The sequence below is a fragment of the Pseudopodoces humilis genome, chromosome 11 (assembly GCF_049639895.1).
Source record: "Pseudopodoces humilis isolate 2021_Gansu_Grassland_sample_001 chromosome 11, ASM4963989v1, whole genome shotgun sequence".
Classification (NCBI taxonomy): Eukaryota; Metazoa; Chordata; class Aves; order Passeriformes; family Paridae; genus Pseudopodoces; species Pseudopodoces humilis.
Window position 1 is genome coordinate 10285877 of NC_142210.1, and position 24622 is coordinate 10310498.

Consider the following 24622-nt stretch of genomic DNA (forward strand, 5'->3'; position numbering starts at 1 on the left):
TTAACAGGTATCACTTTTAAAATTTTGGACTATCAATATGACATTAATGCTTTTTCAAGCATATTTTAAAACAGCAAGAACGGTTACTTTGTGGATGTCTATAGGACCAGAGCATTTATAAGTAATTCATCCAAATGATGGATTACAATTGAGAAAGTTTATTTCGTTCTTTAAAAAAATCAACTAAGCATTCAACCATTCAGTTAAGACAGCACCAATAATTTCCCCAAATAAACTTAGATAAGAATATACAATGTCCATTTATGTGTCTAGTGAATAAGTATTTCTTTTGAGAAATCAAACTGGTTTTTGTCACTTTTTATCATCATATGGATCTATTTCCAATAATCAAAAAAATACTTTTATTTTCAGAATTACACATGCATGCCAAATGCAAACATAGATAAAACAGTATGCTTTTTACAGAAATAAGATAGTTCTGAATTTCTAAGAAACAGAGTTGAATTATGGTTCAAGATAAACAGAACAATGTTTATTCAGTGCTTTTTTTCTGTATTGCAACAACAATATTATTATATAAATTATATAAAAAATATAGAAGCCAGGTAAACAGAAGTACTTGTAACTAGTTACCTATATTCAGAATGAAACAGGATCTTTTTATGTTAATTCTAAGGAGACAAAAACCTTGAAATAGGACATACTTTAGCATAATTCATAGACATTTAAAGTTACTGAAATGTGAGGGTAGTTTTGCTAGATGAACACCTACAAGACTGTCAGGGCACCAGCCTCAAAACTGGTATCATTAAACACTTTTACTGGTCTTACCAGCTGGCCTGAGCTGATACAAAAGGGGAAGCAAAAGGTCCTGTTAAAGGACCTGACAGTGACTGGTGTATAAATCAAAAGACACCAAAACACATCAATTGCAAAACTCTACAGATTTCAAAACCCTGATTTTAAAAATGTGCTGAATTGGATTTTTACCTTCTAGTTTTCATATGTTTCATATGTTTAAAGAAGAGATGACATCCAGATGAAATTCGGATAACTATTGGAATATTTTTATTACAACAGCTATTACATCAAGTTCAAAACCTTTTTTTACAAATGCCAACCCATTATACATATTTCTTTGTCTAAATAGTCACATCTTATATATACTTATTCTGGTTCCTAAATTTTGCATATTTTGTTTAAAAGTTATGAGGTGTTTCTCATTGTTAATTAAAAACCAGATGCTAGGATAAACTTTGTGAATCTATATGATAGCTCCTTTTTTCAAATGAACTATCTGATTTTTTTCTTCAGCAACCCAGACACATGAAATTACATTTCAGAGGAATGAAGATATGAGCAAGATCTACCTTTTCCACAGACACTGGGTCTCTGATGTACCAACCATGAAGCTATTGGAGCCATCATGCACCAAGCCTGGCTAATTTCAGACAATGCACACTCATCTGTAAGGAGATTCTCCTAGAGAAGGCTCATTCTCTGCATCAGACCAAGTTACAGAAATCTGTGTTGGCATGGCAGCCAGAGTGGCAAGGAGGAACAGCCATTATTATTACAAACAATAAAAGGAATTTCTTACTTCCAAGAAATTCCATTTATTATTTGTAAATAAATAATTATTTATACATATATTATTTGTAAAAGAAAAAATTCTTTACTTCAACCAAGTCCAGAAAAGACAATTGGCTGATGATCAAATATTGACTTGCAATTTGTAGGCAAACAGCTGGGAGAAAGCTGGATGCGCATCAGCCTTTTCAGAGAGCTGACCTGGCAGTCAGGGAAAAATGCGCACCAAAAGATTTCTGCGTCTGGAGGTTACTGTAATTAGTAAAAAGCATTCTAACTTCCTAAAAATCATAAAATCAGAACTGCCTCATTTTATTCATATAAAATAAGAGAATTTCATGTGGACAATTTGATGACTACATTCAGCTTTCAGTTGATAGCAGATTTTTTAGGGTGGAAAATAAGCAGACTACAGATGGGGAAAACATTGGAGCTGGCTCAGCAGGGTTAATTCTGGCATGATGCTGCATTACCAGTCAGCTGCAGTGCCTCAGCACCACACTCCAGGGACCAGGGTAATTGTGCATGGAGCTGGCAGGGAGTCAGGAGCTTTGTTAGCTCCTGATCAGCATTAACCATTCTAAATAAAGCTCAGCTCTACGCAGACAAATGTAGGTGACTCCACATGATCCTCATCAGTACCCTGGAGCTTTCTTCCATGTGGAGTATGCTGTTTCCCCAATAACAGATAATGAAAAGTGACTACTAGCAGGAGAAAGATTTTGTCCAAAGCTGTTTCGCTCAAATTTCCGCCCTTCTGTATGAAACTTCCCAAAGAGTACAAGGAAAGGAGGAAATTGGTAGAAGAAAGCAGACCTTTGCATTTTCACAGGTGCACAAACACCTGCAATAAAGTGAAAAAGACAATTTGCATTTGGTGTGCAGAGTGAAAATATTTCATCATAATGAGGTGAGTTTTAACCATTACTGAGATTTCCATAAGGTTATAGTCCACACAAAGGAACACTTTCAGGGACTCAGAACCACTCTACAGAAATTACGACAACCTAAACAAGTCATCAGAACAACATTCTGTGACGAGGTAAACTGGTAAAAAGTAAAAATAAAAGGGGGACAAAATGAAGGCCTAAATACAAAGGGAGACCAAATTAAGATCTTGGAACAACTAAACATAGCATCAAAATCCACCAGATTGCTGGATGATTTACTAAAACATTTCTACAATAAACCTGATAGGAACAATAAGCAAATTAGAATCAGCCGGTAAATATCTACAGTACCCATCAGCTCTGAAAAAAACTTCTATAAGCTCTAAAAGGCCGTCGTATTGTTATATTGTACAAGAAAGTTAGCAATATTTGGAATGAAAAATACAAATCCATTTTGTGATCTGAGGGTATATCTTTTTATTATAAGATAAGAGATTTCCAAAGTGAAATGTGAGCATATCTTATTCCAACATTATAGAGATACAGTAACTTTTGATTTTGAAGAAAATTGGGAGAAAATTTCTAGGGGCAGATTATAAATCAAGCCTTGCAATACCAAGTTTCCAAATCTTTAGATCAAAAAACAGTGGTAACAGGTCAGGCAGAAGACAAGGAAGAACAGCCAGGGTGAGGACAGGATTATTTTTTTTTGCATCAATTAATTATTTGTAGCCAGAACTATTTTATCTGATTTGATCAATAATGTGGTCTTGCAGATATTGATCGCTATTGCAGTCTATTGATCTAACCCACAATCAGCTGAGTGCAGCAGAAACAGTCTTTAATTAGGAATTTAAATATGGCTGAGAAACAGATGCTTATTTCTTTCTTTCTTTCTTTACTCATCTCATCTTGAATCATATCAAATCTTTCATCTTCACACAGAATCCAACATAGAACTCACCCTATAGTGATACAATGAAAATATTAAAAATAAAAAAAAATTAAAGAAAACATAAAGCCCAAGGGCACCTAGAACAAGCTGTGCTTACCACATTTATACAGCACAGCAAATGACTCAAGGATTCAGAGCAAGGCCTCTGAGCTGCACTGCTCTATTCAAGCCATTTCAGATTACCTGGAGAAATTAGCTTCTTGAAGGATGTCAGCAGCACCACAATCCACTGTGAAAAAATTAAACCACACTGGCCACACCACCGGGTGCATCTGCATATATATAAATGATGAGAGTCCAATTCAACTGTTAAGCTCAAATGCATCATTGTAGATAATTACTTTAAATGTTGCTAGAAAGAAGTTATTGTTACACAGCTTCAACAATAGATTATTCTAAACCTATTCCAAAACCCATACAAAAATGGAATCTCAGATTTTTCATACACTATCAATCTACACTGAGTTATCACAAGTGTAGACAAATAAGAAAGTTGCTATCTGGTCTAATTAGTTGAAACAAAAAAAGAAGATGAATTCCCACACCAGTAAGAGTTCTTTTGTCATCTCATTTTCCACAAAGCATTTTTAATTTTATAGTTAAATATTGAAAACAAATTAGATCAGAATGATGCCTCTGTGCTTCATAGGATTTTCAAGTACAATTCCCATTCTCAGCTAGCTTAGTGATAGAAGCCATCTACTATGGTTGCTCCAGGAAACAGAAACAGTAAAACAATTATGAGACTGTAATTACAATTGGAAAAACTCATTGAAGGACTTAGTCCCTCAAAAATTCAATCTTAAAGATAAAACTAAAAATTTTTGGCAGTGAAGAATTATAAAGACTGACTCCCAATGTATTTCACAAAAAGGAATTTTATAAAAACTTCTTTTCTATAAGAATCTTCTCACTCCATCTGGAATAAGAAGAGATGCAATCCACTTACACTTCAAAGATGATGCAGATGACTATGCAATATGACCTCAGCAAAAAGGCACATGACCTCCACAGTAGTTATTGGCCAAAGCTGAAAGATCTAAAAAACCTAAAGACCTAAATGCATTCTGAAATAACAGTATTACTTAACAGTAATAACTGAAAGACTGGGTTAAGAAGATAGTAAAAGACAGAGAAATCTATTAAATTTTTCAAGAACTGAGCAAGTTTTACTAAATTTTTCAGAACTAAAAGGTAGGCAATATTTCTAGCTGGTAAGTCACTGCTGAGGTTACTGCTCCTGAGCAAATATATTTTACCTATAAGTCCGTAATTTGTCTAATAGGACTAAATGAAAACTAACTGGATCACTCTAGTTAGTTCTCCAGCATTCTGGAAATGCAAATCAGATTTACTACAAAAAAAAAAGGGAAAGGAGAATTAATATAATTATTGTATTTGGAAACTCATCAGCAATGAAAATTGACTATTTTTTCTCTAAATTATCTGCTTCTTATATATCCCAATTCATACCTTAATGCCAAAAATTAGTTCTTAATATTTCTATTAATGTGAAATCCTATGGCAGATGTCTGACTATGTCTGCTTCTGTGTTAAAGAACAATGCTGGCCTAAGAAGCAAAATTCAAAAATCCATACAGACGGCTAAAAATAATGTGGGTTCCTGTATCCACATGAACAATGGTATGTAACATTATAATAGCAGCAGAGAAATTCATGATCTTTTCATGCCTGTGAGAGTGCTAAGGACACCTGGAACACTATGCAGCATCATTAATGCATTTATTCTGACCTGGAATACAGGCAGGTGCCAAAGAAAAGGCCAACAGTCAAATTCTCTGATATATTTTGTGAATTCACCTAGCTGAGACACAAAAAATTCAAACCAACTACCCTTTTAGTTGTACCTAAAGAACTGCCAGTACTGAAAAGAAAATCGCACAATGCCATTGAAATGCAAGTCAAGCAAGAAAAGAAGCTATCAGACTTTTTCAGCCTCTAAATCCTCTTTGTCTAAGAAGAAAATAAAAACTATTTTTGGCAGTTAACTTTATTTATGCAACTCACAGTTAAAAGACAACACCAGAAGCTACAGAAATTACATTCCTGCAACTGCAGTGAACAGATGCCTGAGCATCAAACAAAATGAGACTTGAACAGATGTTATTCTGATAAAGGTAGAGGAAAATCAGAAAAATGTACATAGAAAATATTTCAAATAGATTGCCTTCTAATGGCTGTTTGAAGTATATATTTACTCATCTATCTAGTATCCTCAAAAGTATTCCAAACCCTGTGAAAGTCAAAGGCAAGGGCAGTTTTGTGGTTCAGGAGCAGCATTGCTGTGGATGTGGATGTCAGACCAGGGCCACAGCCCAGTTCTCCCTTTCCAAACCAGCCAATGCAGCAATGCAAACTTCCCTTGCTCAGAGCATATTTTGTAGATGAAAGCAAAACTTCTATAACTGTCAAACTCCACAGCACAGACACAAGTTCTTTGTGGTTAAGTCTGAATGTATTGATTTCCTCATTCTATGATGAAGTTGTATGCTAAATATTTCAGATTATCTGTTACACAAGCTTAAAAGTCATTCATAAAGTTTAACTTTTGTCCTTTTTTCCCCAATGCTGCCTGTATTTCATGTCTCAACTAAAGAAATGCAAACACAAAACATTGTATTCCTACTCATCTTCGTCCCACTTACTTCATGAGGTTTAAAGGGACTGTGAATTACTTATTATTCTACTTATCCATAATTGCAGTAGAATGATTGCAAATTAGTTTCTGCACTGAAACATCCCTATGTACACTTTGGTTCCCTCTGGGTTTGACACGATTGTCTTTAGAAAGAAAGCAAATTCTTCTAAAATGAGGGATACAAATTTCATCAGCTCAGCCTGATCAGCAATCAACCGAACACCTTTACAACTCCCTTGAAGAACAAAAAACCTCATCTTTGTTATTGTAAAAAGACAGAAAAATAAACTGTACAGATCAGCAACTGGTACTCAACACTTTTGCAGTTATCTCCAAAACTAGATTAGGTAATGGCAAGGTTAACATCTAAATCAATACACCACTAAATACTCAGGAACTTTTCTCTCCAGACACCAAAAGAGAAACTTCTAGCTGAACAGAGGGGTTATCAGAAAATGACAATTCATTGATTAAAAGGAGTTTGGTGCAGGCACCTCTGATCAGAGGAGGCCAAATCACAGATGTGTTTGACAGACGCTTTTGCCTCTCTACTGCAGCACTAATGCTCTGCTCCAAGGTCAGGGAACGCTGCCCCTTGAAGTCCTCAACTGCAGCCCCACTCTCAAAGTCAGAGAAGAAAAGAGAATTTTAAACCATAAGACTGCCAGGATAATTTGAAGTTCTCAAGACTTCACAGAACTTCAGCTTCACAGAACTGGCCTGCTCACTGCCAAGAAGCCTGGAAGAGCCTCTGCCAGCCAGCAGATCTCAGAGCTCCAGAGCTGCTGGCAGAAAAGGCCCCACCTCCAAGTGGGGTGAACTTCCACACCATAGGCAAGGAGCTTAGAAAATCTGAGAATACAGAATAGAGCTGGATGCAAATGTATCTTGGAAAAGAAAAATGTCCTCAGAACTAGAAACCTGAAGTTGGAAGATGCTGCAGTACTCATCACAAAGTGAAAAGCACATACGTCATGCAAAAATAACTAAAGTGCTAGTATGTCACATACTAAGGTTTGTTTGCACAGCTGTCATTCCAGAGTATCCTTCAATTGATTAGTATAATAATTTACATTACAACTCATGTAAACATAAAATATGGTTAAATCACGCACGAAAAAAAACCCTCCATGTTCCTAAATCAAAAACAGCAAAGTTTGGGCCATGCCCTGGTTTGCTACACACTGCTACCAGCAGGACTTGATAATCAGAGAGCAAACTGTAACTGATAGACCTATCCTGCTGTTCTTAAGCAGGCCTTTGTGAAAAGGCAGAATCACTGTAACTATTGATCCATCCTTTCTCGCTCACCTGCAGAAAAGAAAATTATGAAATTTGATGATTGCAGGGGAAGATGTTTAACTGGGGAGAAAGGTGTTTTGGAATCAAGTGGCACAGCTGACCTTGTTCCTGCATTCTTTCACCTTAAAGAATTTCGTTGGTACATTCCAAGAAACCAAAGCTCAAATGGTTACTGAAATAACAATTTCTAAACTTACATTTAATGTTTTCATAGACAAAGAAATGCCTATGAGTTTACATCAGCTTTAAGTGATATCACAGTCAAGTCCCAAGCAGCCTTCTCAAGATGTTCCACATTTTTAGAATCCTCTGTACAAGCCAGGTGCCCACAAACCAGAAAGATTATCAAGAATTTCATTAACATCAACTCAGTACCTTTCCATTACTTTTAAAAGGCAATAGTTAGACAAATTTTAACATTAGAGTCTATTACAGTTATGTAAATTAAGTCAATTTGTCCTTCCTTCAATTAAACATGTTAATTTCCCAGGGGACTCAGCACCATTTTCTTCAGTTGTCACATATGCCATCATCACACAGTACACTGTAGCCTTAAAAAGAATTAATCAAGTATCTGATCTTACAGACCCTGCCTATGTCAGTAAACCTCATGTAACCCAACTCCCTGAAATTCAAAGACATTCTCAAATGAGAAAGTTTCTCAGACCCCCACATACAAGAACACAACCTTGGTGTTCCATAGTCACAATAAATGCCAGGAAACTCTCTTGTGACCAGACAACAGAATTAGAAATCTCAACACAAAAGGCATTTAGCTCATAAACTATTATTAGACTTTTGCACAGCCTTCTTCCTTCTATGTTCAGTTTGTCTGAAAACAGTTAAATTTGCCTGAAAATTAGATTACAATAGAAGTACAAGTATATAGTCAATCACAAGTTATTAATAGACACATAGGTGCGTATGAAACCTAAAAACGTTTTGGTTAGCCATAACAGAAATTTTTTCGCTAATTCAATTTTGATAAAGGTATTTAACAATTTGCTTAATTTCCTCAGCAGAAGAATCTGTACTTCACCTTAAAGGCAAAGATAAAAATATAATTTGCATGAATTTTTACAGATTTGCTGAATTGAATGCATGAATCATTAAGGCTGAATAAGAAACCTAAGAATTGTCATGTGGTTTTTGGTGATAGTTACTGTCCTTATGGACAAGCACAACTAATATATATTTCAAAGGGAGATCACAGCAATGTACCAAGTCTGGAAAATTACAAAAACTTGTCCATTTGTTTTCCTTAGCCACATGATTTGATTAATAGCTTATGCCCAGAAGAATTTAACTGTCTCACTGATGTTGGTTTTTAAAGGATTGTCCTTGTCACAAGATTACCTTCAGACTCTTCCTGTTTGTGTGAAAGTGAACAAGTAGTCCATCCCACATTATTCAAATCTTTCTATATCTACTAATCTTTCTCGGGGTGCTATCTGTTTCTGCCTTTCCTGTCTTGTAAATAAAGTTACCTCAATGTGATTTCAGGGAACCAAGTACTGTTTGTTCATAGAAGGGAACAACATTCTAGAGCAGCTTCTGCTCTCTTGTGACATTATCTGCACACCTTTAAATTGCATGTTGAACACTCAGGCTCAGTGATTATACCACCAAAACTTATGGATATTCCTCCCAAAGACTCAGAGTTTATTTACTTATTCAGAGTAGGCATGGTTGACTGAAGTAATCCTCCTCCTGTACACTTGTCGTCAACAAGCTTCAGTTTTATTAGATGCAGCACAAAGGACCAGATAAGGGCTACCTAGGCTGAAAGGGAGGCTTGTTGGAAAGGAAAGGAACCATATCTTGTTACTTTCTTTACAGCTATTGTTCCTACAGCTACCCTAAAGTCTTCTCAAACTGACAATACAGTTGCTGTTGCAACTAATACATGAGGTACCACAAAGTTCTCAAAATCATTAACATTCAGTGACCTTATCTCAGTAAAACTACCCTACTTTCACTGTCGATTTGAATTCTGTTCTTACCTTACTCAAGAGCACCTTGTTCACAAACACCTTCGCTACAGAAGTCTTTGAAATACTGGTCATTGATATATTGCCCTGTTTCCAGTGGGAAAATAAAACATTATGAAACTCAATTAATCTGTAAACTGCTAGACAGAATATTTACCAGATATAAAAATAGTCCAAGCGGCTGATTTATTTCTTTAATAGGAAGGCTTTTTTCATTAGAATTTAAATATATCCTGATAGGATCACTGATGTGTAATTCAGAATCTGGTATTTCAGTATTATGCTTCCTTATAAAGTGCTTCTCACTTAGCATTCTTGGAGCCTTTATACATAATCACAAATTAACCTTTTGAACACCCAGGATTAACTGAATTTATAGAGAAGAAATGTAAGAAAGTTCTACGAGTTTTTGCCCAGTGTGACTCAGCAAGGCAGTGAGGATTGCAAGCACCAAATTCTGATATTCCCATTCCTAGTCACTATGGATCAATTCCAGACCTTTCCATAGAATTTACAGCTACTTTTTCAGGGTTTACATCAGAATACAATAATAAAAATACAACATAATTGTCACAGCCTGTATTATTGTAAAACAAACCAAGGTCAACTTGACAAATAATATAGGGCAGTGATATGTGACGCTGAACTCAAAACAGGCCCCATATGCAGCACACAAATCAGCTTTTGAGTGCCTGAGTGCTTCTTTGTAAGAGATTACATTCAGCCAATGGAAAATAAAGAGTTTTCTGATCAAACAAACATTACTTCCTCAATGTTTATTTTGGTGTGCCTTTCTCTTGTTACAAAATTGTTGGAAAATTACAACTGCATCACAGTTTAAGATCTTTTTTCTAATAATACAATTGCAATTTATGTTTCATTAATTTATATTGATAAATGAAAATTTTCACTTCAGAGAACATTTATTTTGGAGTTTACTTTATTCTAGTAACATTTAAATTAGAAAAACGATACAGAAACAAAAAGCTGAATAAAACTACTTTTTTTCCTTAAAAACCAACTCAAGACTTTCAATAAACACTGCTCTTTAATGCCAAATGCACATAATAAACTGCTTTTACCTTCAGATTTTGACTTAAATGCCACTAAGAAATTTTAATGCAAATTGCCCTACTTTTGCCAAAAAATGTTGTTTCAACAGATGTGGGTGTACTGGAAATTTGGATCCTTTAATTTGGGGATCACCATACCACCAGCAGGCGGGTTTCTGAGCTCAGCCTACCACATCAACAAAAAGTATTAAAAAAAATAAATAAATATTATTAAAGCCTTCCCTCTAGTGCAGTTGTCAACAGGTAACCTTTCAGCATACATAAAAACGGGATTTAGCATTGCACAAAACCCTTTTTTAGATTAGCCAGCAAACAACAGGAATATCATTAACTGGCTTATTCAATTCAGAAAGGACATTGCAAAAAGAAAAATATTCACTATATGCACACAGAGGGAAGAGTAGAATAACTCATTTTTTAAAGTGAAAAAATACAACAGGGGAATACAATTAAATTGAAAGACAGAAAATGAAAACTAGAAAAAAAATTTTTACCACACAATTAGGAGTGGAATTAACACAATTAAGAGTGGGATTAACTGGAACACAAATGTAAGACAAAATACCATAGGGTTTGATATTTAACAACAGAGTGAGCTGTGAGAACACCAGAGGCAACTGCAAAACCAAAAACCAACCAACCTATGTTTGTGGTCAAGTAGACACTGTATTCTGCAGATCCATATCTGCCTATTAAAACAGAATTTTAATTTTAATTAGTCATCTTCTAAGATTTCTGGATTCATGACCCTGTGGTCAAGTGAGATCCTGCTAAATGACACTTCTGAATCTACTGATCTCGAACAAGTACTTCTCAGAAGGGCAATATGTATGAGACTCTGAGAGCCCTCGAAAGGAGGGGAGCAATCCTCCCTCCTGGAGCACTGAATCAAGGCATACAACTCCATTTCTATAGGGAACCTGCCACACTGAAGATGAGTTCCAGAGCTACACAATATATACATGACAACATCAAGTTAGATCATTTCAAAGGAAAGTAAACCAATGATTGTTTTAAGCAGATACGATTGCAAATTGATTTTCTTAGATCAAAGAGTGTAAACTGCAATACAATACAACATATGAAAAGCTGAAGCATCTTAGCATAGTGTATCCTCTATTATCATTCAGTTACTCTACACCTGATCCAGCTTTTTGCAATCTTTAATCATAAAAAAATTATTGTATTGAAAGCAAACACATGAAACTTCCATTTATATGATGGAATTTTTCAGAATCAAAGAGTTTGCACTATGTGTAATGACCTGACTAGACCTTAAAAATAACTATTTTTAACAAATTTAAAAACAGCATTTTGAGATACTGGAAAAGACGATACAAAGATTCCAAAGGTTAGTGTGCAGATGATACCTAAATAATAACCTCTTACATAACTGAGACAGTTAGGGTTATTACATTATTCCAGTTTTCTTCTACAACTCTTTACAATAAATTTGTTTATATCCCACGGAAAAAAATCACAGCACAACTCTTTCTTGACTGATTAGGAAACTGCTGAGTAGTCTCTTACGTATTTTCACATTATATGCTTCAAGGCAAGATGCTAACTTGAAAAGCTTAAATCTCTGACTGGAAATAAATGTCCACTACACTTAGAGAAACCACATGTTATAACAGCTAAAATAAATCAGGTGGAGAAACTATTTTTCACGTTTATTCTGTGCTATTTGAAAGCACACATTGCCACACTGCAAAACTTCACCTGCTCCACTGCAATCCTGGAGATCAGAGTTCATGAGGTTCCTGAACAACACTGCACTTGTGGACCATAAGAACTCACAGAAAACAAATTATACCTGTAAGTTCCATGTGACACACAATTGTAAACTGAAAAAAAAAAAACCCTCAACAATTATTTTAAAATGTGAATATTGTCATCTGTGACTAAAGGAGATGTAAACTAGAGTGTCCCAAAATTAATCTTTCAGATATCTAACACTAACATTGCCAGCTTAGGAGTCCTGTTTGGCAGGAAATCTGTCATCACCCAAGTACAGTCTAAACTTGATGTAAAACAGACATACATAACAGGGAAATCATTCAGATGCTGAGCAAAGGAGAGGCAGAAACAGAACAAGAGTAATAGGTGAATGCAAAATCTAATAGGAAAAAAAAATACAGGGGTGTGTACATACAGAATGGTTTAGACTGGAAGGAACCTGATGGAGTTCTCTGCTCCAAGCCCTGCTCAGGCCAAGGTGCTTGCAGTTTTGGCCACTCAAGCCCAGAATTTCTAAGGATGAAGGTCCTACAACTGTTCCAAATGACTATTCCAGTGTTTGGCCACCATCATTGCAAAGAATTTTTTCCTTAGATTTAACTGGGATTTCCCCTACTATAACATCTGTGTCCACTCTCCTCCTTTCACTGATCACATCTGGAAAAAATCTTGCTCCTGTTCTCCATGACCAACCATTAGGTGGCTGAGAAGGGCACTTGGATCCCCCTTTGTCGCCTCCAAGAAAGACAAACCAAGCTCTCACGGCCTCTTCTCACACATAGTATATTCATCAGTGCAAATATTTAAATTCTGCATCTTGAAAGTACTGCAAGAGTGAGCAGAGCTAGTCAGCAGGAAACAACATGGTATCTCAAAACTCAGGCTAAAGGACATCCATGTAAAAGAAGAAAATTCGAGGGCATCCACTAACTCTACATGTTGCTGTTATTAAAGATAAAAGAGCAAACAGAGTGGTCACGTCACAAAACATTTGAATCATAATAAGCACATAATCTAAGTATATACCCTTCATTAATGAGTACAGAATGGCAAAAACAGCATTTTAAATATTACAATTCATTATGAATTTAGGATTAGAGACCTTTCAGAAGGGATGTCAGGGCTTAATAGAAAACGGATCATGTGAGGAATTAATCAGGATACTGAAACAAGGTGATTTAGCAGTTAGATTAAAGGATGTCCTTTTACACAGCGCTGTCCAGTGCAACCTGAAATAACCTGGCCAATGAAATTCATACTGCTCATGCTCAAGTATTAACCAGTGAGCCAAGAAACAACAATCCTTCTTCCTGCAGCAGTTTTCTAAGTGTGGATTTCTGCATTCAGCATTAAACAATTACTAAAAATCTATTGAGAAAAAAAATTCAAAGAAAAAAGAAGCAAAAACTCAACACAAGATAAAAATACAAAAGTAGGGGTCAAAAAGGGGTCAGAAAAAATCTGAAATCACTGCACTAAAGTCTACAAACATTCAGATACTCTGATCAAAGACAAGAATAAATCCATCTGGCATTCAAAGGTACAAAACAAAAGGGAGGGAATGAAGAAGAACAATCAGGCAGAAATTCAGGAGAAGAATTAAAAAATAACTTTATAAAAATAATTATAAGAACAAAATTTAAAATATAATCTATTGTCCAGATTTTATAGTATCAGCTCCTTCCTTGACTTTTTTAAACTCAGGCTACACCCTTCTATAATTACATTTTAAATAAAATGTCCACAATTATGTCTAAAGTATATTTTCTGTTCTAGGTGTGGAAACACCATCAGTGGAGTAAACACAACAAATCATCCCCAAGACCAAAGAGATCTCTTTGCTATTAAAAGAATAACTTGAACACTAACTCAAAAATGCACCAGTGACTACCACATCACGCTCAGAAGTGGAACATTCAGTCATCACTAATCAGACTGGATAGAAGAGAACTGCTGCAAAGTCAGAGTGCTGCTTCAGCATGCTTGAAACAACTTGTTTCCTAGTTCTGATTACTGACAATCTATAAAATAACTAAAGATATATTAAAAAACAGCAAAGTAAAAGAATGAGATAAAATTATCAACCAAAAGAAAGAGGAAAAAAATTACATTAAAATAAACAAACAAGACAAGCAACTAAAACAAAGCATGCATGACAGTATTTTAAAATACATTAATAATTTAATATTTCTTCATGTGATAGCCTTTTAATGAAATTAGCACTAGCATGGGATCAAATAAACACCATGCAATTCAATGCAATTCAACGTAATTAGCTAAGTTCCAATTCTGTATTTTTAAGCAAGTTACCTAGTTGATCATGAAGATTTTTCATTTCTTAGCTACTTACTTTGTACCTTATGTCTCTAAAATTATTTCATGAGGCACTAACACAAATTAGTTTTTACATACAATTTTCCTGCTCAAGAAAAACTATTTTATTGGATTCTACACATCATTAAAAATAACTGAGTAGTCATTGTCTTAGTCATTAGAAATAAATATTGCTTTTAAAAGTAAAACACAAATAAAAATTTAGGGATTATAAAGTTAATAGAACTTTACTATCTGCTCATTTCAGTTCATTTCATCAAATTCTCTCAGTGTAAACCTGAGAAATGGCCAATTTCAAATTCCCACAGGAAAAAGGCAGTTGAGTTCACTATAATTTCTGTACAATTTCCTTGGGAATACATGTGATTTCTTTGCTCAGATCAAAGTTTAAGATACTTCCACACAGTAATTCTATGTCTCCTTCACAGACTAGAAGTATCGTAAAGAGAAGTGGGAAAAAAAATTCAGAACCATGAAAAGATATGGAGGTTAATTAGAGCAAAGTCCCACAATGGGGGAGCAGAAAATCCATAACAAGAAAAAAGCCTGAAGTTTGAAAAGCAAAGTATATTCAAACCATAAATAATGTGAGATATATACACATGCATAATTCATGGAATGGATGTACTAGAAGGACCTTCAATTTCTGTTGTTAAATAAATAATGAGTTACTAAAGCAATTATAACATGAAATCATGGAATTGGCTTGCCCCAGTAAAATGCGTCACTTGGTGACAGAAAGCTCTGGACTTTAAGAAGTATCTCATGTGTACATGATGTCAGTTTTACTCTTTTCCCATGCCAGCACCAGCATCCACAGATGCATCAAAACCAGTTACAGTAAAATCTTCAGGGGTAAAATTGATGTGCAATCTCCAAGTTTGACTCTCAGCAATCTTTCTGCATTATCAACTTCACCATGCCCAGCTGACTCACAGGCACATTGAGAACATTTTGTCTTCATTCTAAAATCTCGACACATCTGAGCAGAAACATTGAAATGTTGCCTTCACTACAAGAAGTGACACGAAAGCAATTCTATCTTTTTAGGGAAGCGGGAGTTCCCAAAGAACTCCAGCTCCACCATAAATTCCAAAAATCCAAACTTACTTTCCAAGATCTGAGTATTTAAAGACAGTAATTCCTGTTCTTTCTTGCCCTCCAGGCATTTCTTTCTATGAGTCCAACTGTTCAATAACAACTGCAACATTAAGACAAGAACCCATATCTAGATATATCCCAGTGATACTCTGATTTTGCCAATAGTTTTTTCATAACCTGTAGTGGTACGTGAAAAAATCCTTGCAGTTATTTTTAAATCATTACAGTTATTTACTGTCATTGAATTAGAAAACATTACCTTTCTTGGTAGAAGTTTAAGTCATTAGGCATCTGTTAAGCTCTGGGGTATCTGAATGACAGAGCAACACAAGATGTAATGCATTTGTACGTTTTTTTATTCCCTATTTTGATAAAATGAGCAAAACCTCAAAGATGGGTGTACTTTGTTTATATAACACCTTAAAAACCCTGCCTGGCCTCCAGTTAAAGTTACATTTCAAAACCATATTAACTTTTCAGAACTACCTGGTATACACACTTTAAATTCTGATGTGATAGCTAGAAGTGGCACTCATTTCTTTATTAAAATTCCTTGCAGGGGTCATTACTCACTATTTTATGAAAAGAAACAAAATGTATAACACCATAAGCCTCCTGTTATTAGATAATAGAATGTATAACTGCTATGAAAACTTTGCCTATGTCTTTTATTAGAAAAACAATTAAACCCAGATCCCCAGGCACAACACTTCACAGGAGGTGTGATGGCAGCAAGTGTTATATTCTACTAGATCTTCAAAAGGGTCATTAATCTTTCAGTCATCGATCTCAGACACTTAAGTCTAACAGCAACGTGCAGAAGCAAACACACAGCGCTCTTTCTCTCTTTGTAGAGATAGAAACAGTCAACTCTTAAGGCAAGATCTAAAATAGCCAAAGAGAAATCTATTTAATCCACTTTCATCTCTCCGATTTTACAGAATCTCATTAGTGTAAATATTTTCACTTTCACTGTTACATTGAACCAGCTGAAGCATTTCTAGGCAACCAGAGAACTCTGTGCATAGCGTTCCTACTTTACAATGACTCTTACACTTGACTACACATTAAGTCTTCAGTAGACGTATTATCCCTCTCATCTATTCAGCAGTATAGTTCAGATACTACATGACAAAGGAAGGAGAAAATAAAGACTAAAAAGCTGACTGAAATTACTTGAAGTCATTTGCTTCTATGTCAAATCCACTTACAACCGAGAGCACTGACAAAGCAATGGTCGTCAATCCACAGAGCCTTTTGTACACTCTGTCACAGAAAGTACCCCGGCACATACACACGTAGGAAACAAACCTCTGTGTACCTGCACCTGCTTTTCCTTATCTGGAGATAGACAAAACTGAGTGTTTGTGAATTTCTTAGCATGATAATAAGATCCTTAATGCTAGAGACAAAAAAAAAAAAATTTAAAAAAAAAAATACTATTTCACATTACAAAAATTAAATTCAAATATGTTATTTCATTGGGTCCCAATATGACCAAGCACATTAGAAAGATATTGCTTGCTGCTTCTCTGTATTTTAGGTCATTATCCCTACCCTGAGCATTCCAATGTTTCAGAATTCAAAATCAATTCAAAAGGCACCCGAAACGTGGGAGAGAGCACTCCTAGCCTATGATACGACCACTGGAGACACGATTTAAGGATTAGCATTCAATGCAATAGAGCATTCTCTTCCAAGGACCATCTTTTTCACCTTCCAGTAAATGAGTGTTAAATAACCTGCGAGGTCTGGGCGGCGGGGCGGGTTGAAGTACTGACATTAACCCAGGAGGCACCGGCTGAGCTCAGCTCCATCCTCCCTCACCCCGACCGAGCCCGGAGCTCGAAGCCGCTCCGGCTGACGCCCGGGGTGACGGCTCCCAGCTCTGGAGCCAGCCCGCGGCAGCCCGCAGGGCCGGCAGCGCCTCGGGAATCCCGGGAAGCGCCGGGGCCACCGCAGCCCCGGGTGCCCGCGGCGGCCGGGAACGGAGCCGGCGGGGGGAGCGACCGCCCGGGGCGGGGGGGACGCGGCACCGCCCGCCGGGGACCGGGACCGGCACCGGCCGGCGCGGCAAGACCGGCGCAGGGCAGCGGGCAGGGCGAGATGCGGAGCGGGGCAGAGCGGGCAGAGCCGCCCGCGGACGGGGCAAAGGGGGAAACATTCGCTCTGTCCCCGCAGAGCGCGGGGACACCCAAGGACAGCGACAGGCACAAGGACGCGCGGCGGGCGGGCGGCGCTGAGGCGCGTCCCTTACCTGGCAGGAGTCGCCGGTGACCCCCGGGGGGCAGGTGCAGCTGTAGCCGGCCGGGGGCTGGGGCAGGATCAGCTGGAGGCGGCGGGCCGGCGGTAGCGGCGAGCAGGTGCCGTTGTTGCGGCAGGGCTGGCTGAGGCAGGGGTCCCGGCCGGGGGGCGCGGCGCTGGCCGGAGCGGGAAGGCAGGCTCGGCGCTGGGCCAGGGCGAGCAGCAGCAACAGCAGGAGAGGGGCGGCTCGGGGCATGGCGGCGGGGAGTGCGGGTGCGGGCGCCGCCCCGCTGCTGGCGCCGGCAGGGAGGGAAGGAAGGAGGGATGGAGGGATGGAGGCAGCGGCCGCCCTGCTGTTCCCGGCCCGCGTTCCCCGGGCAACGGGCGGGCGGGGCCGGGCGGGGCCGAGCCGCTGCCGCGCCGCCGCGTGACCGCCAGGGGGCGCCGCCCGCCCGCAGCGCGCGGGCCCGGCGGGACGGGCTGAGGGACGGGGGCGGAGCGGCCGGGCCGGGCCGGCGGGGCCGGGAGACCGGGCTGCACCGATCCGCCGGGCCACGGATCCCCGGGCGGAGCGGACGGCGCTGCGCAACAACCCCATCCCCCCGGGCGGGCTGTGCCGACCTGCCGGGGCACGGGGACCAATGGCCAGGCCCGCTGGCGTAAAACGGGAGCAGCGCGTTACTGAACACCCGACAGGCGTTCCGGGGCTGCCGGGCCTCCTGCGAGTGACACCGCCGCGAGTGACGGTGTAGAGGAGCCCGGAGGGACCGAGCGCTGCCCTGGCTCAGGCAGACAGCCGGGAAGGGACACTCCTTCGTAAGATCAGCTCACCGTTTGCTCCTTATTTACTGTTTCACAAGTGTAATTCGCTGATGTATACTTTAAAGTTCTATTAAGACCAAAGCAGGGTCAGATGAAGAGCATAAACATTAATCCTATCATTTCTCATACTGCAAAGAGCCTGTGTGATTTCTCAAGTGAGGTTATCAGCGGCTGATTTTTAAAAATCTATTTATATTTTGCCAGTCTTCTGGGGATTTTTTTACTACCTCTTACTAGAACCGAGGTACAAGATCTGTAAATCACCTAACAGAGAGCAGAAATATAACCCCTTTTCTTTGCCCTTCTTTCATTTCCTTCTGCCAAAGTGAAGTATTTGAATTTCTTGTAACGAACGACTTCTCGCATCCCTATCGCAGGGTACAGGATTCCTGGCTACAATATTTGTAAACTTTCACACTTCACTTTTGGCTGAAAACTCTATAGCGAGCAGAAATAACTGGTGATGCTAATTGAACTGAAAATTCGTCAGGGTCTCAAGCAGCTTGACTACAATATTCTGTCCCCGCATGTTGTCTGTACTCCCCCATATCCCCCCAGCCCCGTTCCCCGGGAGCTGTCTGTGCTCCTCCATCCCCCGGCCCCGTTCCTCGGGAGCTGTCTGTGCTCCTCCATCCCCCGACCCCGTTCCTCGGGAGCTGTCTGTGCTCCTCCATCCCCCGGCCCCGTTCCTCGGGAGCTGTCTGTGCTCCTCCATCCCCCGGCCCCGTTCCTCGGGAGCTGTCTGTGCTCCTCCATCCCCCGGCCCCGTTCCCCTCCTCAGCGCGTTCGGTGCCGCTCCGGCTCCCTCTGCTGCCTCCGCGCCGGCTGTGGCCCGGGCGCTGCAGTGACCGCTTCGCTCGAACCGACTGCATTTACATTTGACAGGATTTGTTCTTGATAAGTCCACAGAGGCTGCTACTTGTCTCCCTGTTATCTTCCAAGAGCTCTGAAATAACTTGTATATATCCCAGGTTGCTCTGGGATTTGCTGTTAAAGCAGCAGGGCTGTAATTCTCTCTGTCCTCCTTTTCAATAAGGTTTGTCCTTTTGCAGACTCATAGGACTTCACTCTTCCACACAGGCTGTTGAAGATACTTGTTAATAACAAGCTTTGGCCAGCACTCTAAAAATTTTATAGAACAAAATCAGACAATCTGAAAAAATGTTCTCCTCTCAAACGTGACACATCTTTCTTTCTGCTCAAGCTCTGCTCCTGGCTCATGCTAATTGTGTTGAGCCGCTGACTGATCTTCCTAACAAAGAGGATGGCTGAACAGTCAGTTACGTAGTGACCCTGTTTTCCAGTTGTTCATTTACCCTCAAAAGGTTCAATAATTCTGGTCTATATCTGAGGTTTTTTTAGGAGTAAGACATTTTAGATAAGCATTGGAAAATATGGTTTCAGGACTGACAGCTACACTAGACAATGAATCCTGTTGGTGTAGTCTGGTATTTGCAGAAAAGAACTTTAAAAATAGGCTGGTCAACCAATGCAGCTGACCAAGCAGGACATAACACAGTACTCTGAGCCAGATTGTACATTCCTTCATCACAGTTTTCTTAGCTTTTTACAGAACTTATAAGCAATGTTTGCATTATTTTCATATGGAAATACTTAACCTTACAACAGGAAATATTATGCTTACCTAATTAGCTAGTGATTTTTTGAAATGCTATTTCTTTTTATGCATATTAATGTTCCAATGTGCATAGGTTAAATATTTTGGTACTCGTGTTTCCATAAACAAATTACTAATCTTAGTATTCAATAAAGATTCAAGTTGTCTCCCTCATTTACACTTGCTAGGATTTGAATTGTATTACCAGTCTAATAGCTTATTAGTGTGGCTTAGATAAGCTACATTACAGCTTAACTATTTATTTTGATGGAGAAGTACTCATCCTCTAGTGGCTTGAAGGAGATTTTGCAGAGATTTTTTTTATCTGTTCTGATTAAACATTTAGTAACAAAAAAAGCCCTCTCTTATTTGCTAAAAAGGAAGCCACATGCTTTAAATGATTCCTATGACAATGATCTTTTTTCTAAATATTGATGAATTCCTTTAAAACTCCTAACTATTGGTTGCGTTTTTCTTTACTAGCAGAGGAGTTAATTTGGATAAGAAAGTTACTGTGTTGAGCCTTTTCTGAACAGTGCTTAGACTATGATTCTTTTGTTGCTTGTTTTGGGTCAAGCTGAAATTGATGAACTGACATTTTCCTCCCTCAGCTTGTCCCTGCTTTACAGCATCTCAGGAGTTTCAGTTACAAATTACACAAGAACTGGATCTTAATGTCACTTGGGAAATTTCAGAAGGGCCCCACTCATGCAACTGAAGTCAAATTTTCAAAAAATGCCCATTGTCCTCACAGTCCCATTCTGAATAGCAGGAAAAATTAAAGATACATACCCCTGAGAATAGTTTCTGGAATCACAGAAATTATTACTGATCAAACCAGATTCTCTCAGCCTTTCCTTGTAACAGAAGTTGGTGGCCTCCTCTGGACTTTCTCCATCAGGTCCATGTCCTTCCTGTGCTGGGACCTCAGAACTGGATGCAGTGTTCCAGGTGGGTTTCACTAGAGCAGAGGAGAGGGGCAGAATCCCCTCCCTGCCCTGCTGCCCATGGGGCTCTGGATGTAGCCCAGGACACTTTTGGCTCTCTGGGCTGTGAGCGCTCATGGCAGGGTCATGTCCAGCCAACACCAACACACCCTGATTCCTTCTCAGCGGGCCTGCTCTCAATCCCTTCTTCCCTCAGCCTGCACTGATACCAGGATTTGCTCTGACTGAGGTGCAGCACCTGGCACTTACACTTACTAAGTGGTGTATGCACCTATTTCAATAAACGTGGATCCACAAAATATCTCAACTCCTTTAAAGGCTCGATGTTCAGGGTCCCAGTTAATTGAGTGCTGATCATGACTCACCACCTTCTCACCCCTCTCCTGAGGTGAGGAAGTGATTTACCCCAATTTTACAGCTCAAGATTCAGATCCTAAACAATTCAAAGACTTAATTGACAAACTGGATTCTTGCCTAACAGCTACAGAGGGGCTGTGGTAAGTACAAAACTCATCCTGAAGCTCTGAACTACTGGTTTGCACAATGCTGGGCCTTGCTTGAGAAAAACAACCAAGTTCTAATTTCTATAAAAATTAAGAATAAATATTATTTGTTTATGGGAAAACAGTGAAGCCAGTATGACTTCATTCTCATTAAAAACAGGGCTTACTGTGCACCATGTGGTCTTAAAATCAACCCAAATTTAGGGGAAAGTAGACATGACAGATTCAAGGTATCAGCGGTGTTTGCAGAGGCAGAGGATGTGTGCTGGCATTCCACACAGTCCACAGAGTTAATGACAGCCCGTTAGAAACTCTATCCACTGTTTCTTAAAACCTTTTCAAAATAACATGGTAATGTTGTAAGACAGTTCTGGGCCAGTTTTCATGAGGCCTCCCACATAAAGAACATCTCATTTATTTTATATTCAGACTAGAAATATGCATAAATTACTGCATCCAGTCTTTATTTGAAGACCAGAAGTGATGAAGACCTGAGGTATATTTTTCTCAGGAATCATAATTTTAATCTGAATTATTCTAGTTTTCAGTCACCAGATCTAATTTTACTTTTTTTTCCTCACAGATTAGGGAGCAACATGCTAATAAAATAATTAACTTAATATTTTTACTTTGTAGGTGATTCTACATTAATCCATTTTTAACATTCTTTTAGATGAGCTGAACATTCTGTGGTCACTATTTATTAAGACTAATGGGCTATAGCTCTCATGGACATATCATGGCAGTAAAGTTGAATCTTCACCATTTCTTCTTGTCTAACCACTGCACATACATTTTCTTCTTAGTGCAGTTATTTCCCACTAACAATTACTGGTTTCTGAGGAAACAGGTTGTATGTTTAGCTTATGGGCCTGTAAAGATTTTGTAGGGAACAGGCCAAAGATTACACAGGCTCTTATCTTCAGCAAGAAATGCCAGGTGTGCAAAGTCACATGCACATAAGTTACAATAAAGAAACAAATAAACAGATAAACATCTGATGTGAAATGTATTACTAATTCAATATAAAAGTTCTCAATTGCTTTTGGTAATCGTAGGAGGATAGGGACTGTCTGGGAGGTGTTCACTGGATCAGCACTGGTGTTATGCAAATGTGGCTGAACAACTTGAGCCCTGGCTGTCTCTTAGGTCTCAGGAACACAAAATAGAAAGATTCTTAATCTGTGCCTTAGTACTAAAATCATTCAGTCTTTGACATGATCAGACGAAGTGGTGGAGGATTTATCAAACCACAAATAAAAAAACCTTAGAGTGACTTTGATATGCACACCTTTTGTTTTCTTTCAGGCTGGCAGATACTACATAACACATTACTAGCTAGAATATCTTCCTTTAATTCTAGTTCTGGGTTAATAAATTTTATATGAATATTTTATGTTTCTGAAATTACTACAAAATTATAGAAATCTACAATACTAAAAACAATAACTAGATCACTTTCATCTCTATGGCTACACCCTGGACATTTTTGTATTGATACAGCAGTGACATCTATTAATCATCCCACTGTCTCATAAAGAACAGAGCAACAGTACATTGTTCATTTTTTCTCAATATCTTCTTGTTAGTTTGTAAGTGGCTATAAAGTTGATGCTCTTGCACAGTTTAGCAAGTCAATAATCAAATGCAGAATCATGCATCTACATTCCACATTCAGCTTTACCACTTTTTGCTTTTTTTGAAGTGTTTGTGTGTCTGTTAACCTCAAAGAACATGCTTATAAGATTCTTCACAGCAGAGGTACACAGATTGAAGTCCCTACTTTTGCTCAAGTAATGAGAAATCTAAGTCACAAAAACTTGGTGTTGCTATCTCAAAGATACATATCAGGTTCTGTCAACATCTAGCACACACACTTCTGGTGTATGCAAGAGTTACAGGTGACCTCTATCAGGCAATTCTGCGTTAGGTGGTAGCTCTAGAAATGAGCCTTTGGCTTTTGGGAGGATGGCTGGTTGGTTTTGCTGAAGACAGTGTCAGGATCATTTTAAAACTGCTCCTTTCCTCAGCAGTCACCAATTTTGAAAACAAAAATACACATATAAAAACCAAAGGAACTGAGTTACTGATATTTGCAAGTTTACAGAAGATTTTCAAATAAAGACACAAATTATGAATGAAAACTGAACTGCTAACTTTGACTGCACACAAAGCAAGAGATAGTTCAAATGGTGTCTGGCTTTCCACTGTCACATGATTTTTTTCTACTCTCCATAGTCAAAAAAGCAAGACATTAAGTACACTTTTTATTTAAAAACAAAAGAAAAACCCCAAAATAAACAGAACAACAAAAGAAAAACCCAAAAATAAACAGAAACCCAAAACTCAAAAACACCCATATTGCAGAAATAGCCTGTGTCATCCATCTGACAGCTTCAGCTCCATGCAGAGGTGCTGTAGCTCAGTCTCTGTAAAACAGCAAGAAAAGCAGCAGCACAGCACATCCCCATGCTGTGTGTAGCCTGTCAGCAAACGGAGACTACCTAATCCCTGAGCCTCTGCAGGGGAAGCGCAGGCACTTAAACAAAGCTCCAACAAATGAAAAACGAGACAAGCTCTGTGGAGGAGTGCTTAACTTGAACTTTTCAGTAAATTTCAAAAATGCCCCTGGCCAAGTAAGAAGATTACATTGAACTGAGATTAATTTTACTATAAAAATTGAATGATAGGTGCAGATTCACCCTTTGGAAAGCTGATTTGCTGATATGGTGGAATACAAAGCAAATATAGTCTAGATTTCTTCACACATTCTAAAACTCTATGATGATAGCATGAAGTATAAAAGACATTATTATATAGTATCATATATTATTCTGATCTTCACATTAATTCAGGTGTGAAAGAGATGCATTTTCATTATTAAGAACCAAA

General features: G+C 38.6%; 1 protein-coding gene across 1 annotated transcript in view; it reads right to left on the reverse strand.

Annotated features, from left to right (window-relative positions):
• The window catches only part of DNER (delta/notch like EGF repeat containing), a 112825-nt gene extending 94616 nt beyond the window's left edge, over positions 1-18209 (reverse strand). The window contains exon 1 of the mRNA XM_005527050.3: positions 17854-18209. Coding sequence (XP_005527107.2) covers positions 17854-18096 — 243 coding nt within the window. The 5' untranslated portion in view covers positions 18097-18209. The remainder of the gene's footprint in view (positions 1-17853) is intronic.
• Positions 18210-24622: the final 6413 nt, after the last annotated feature.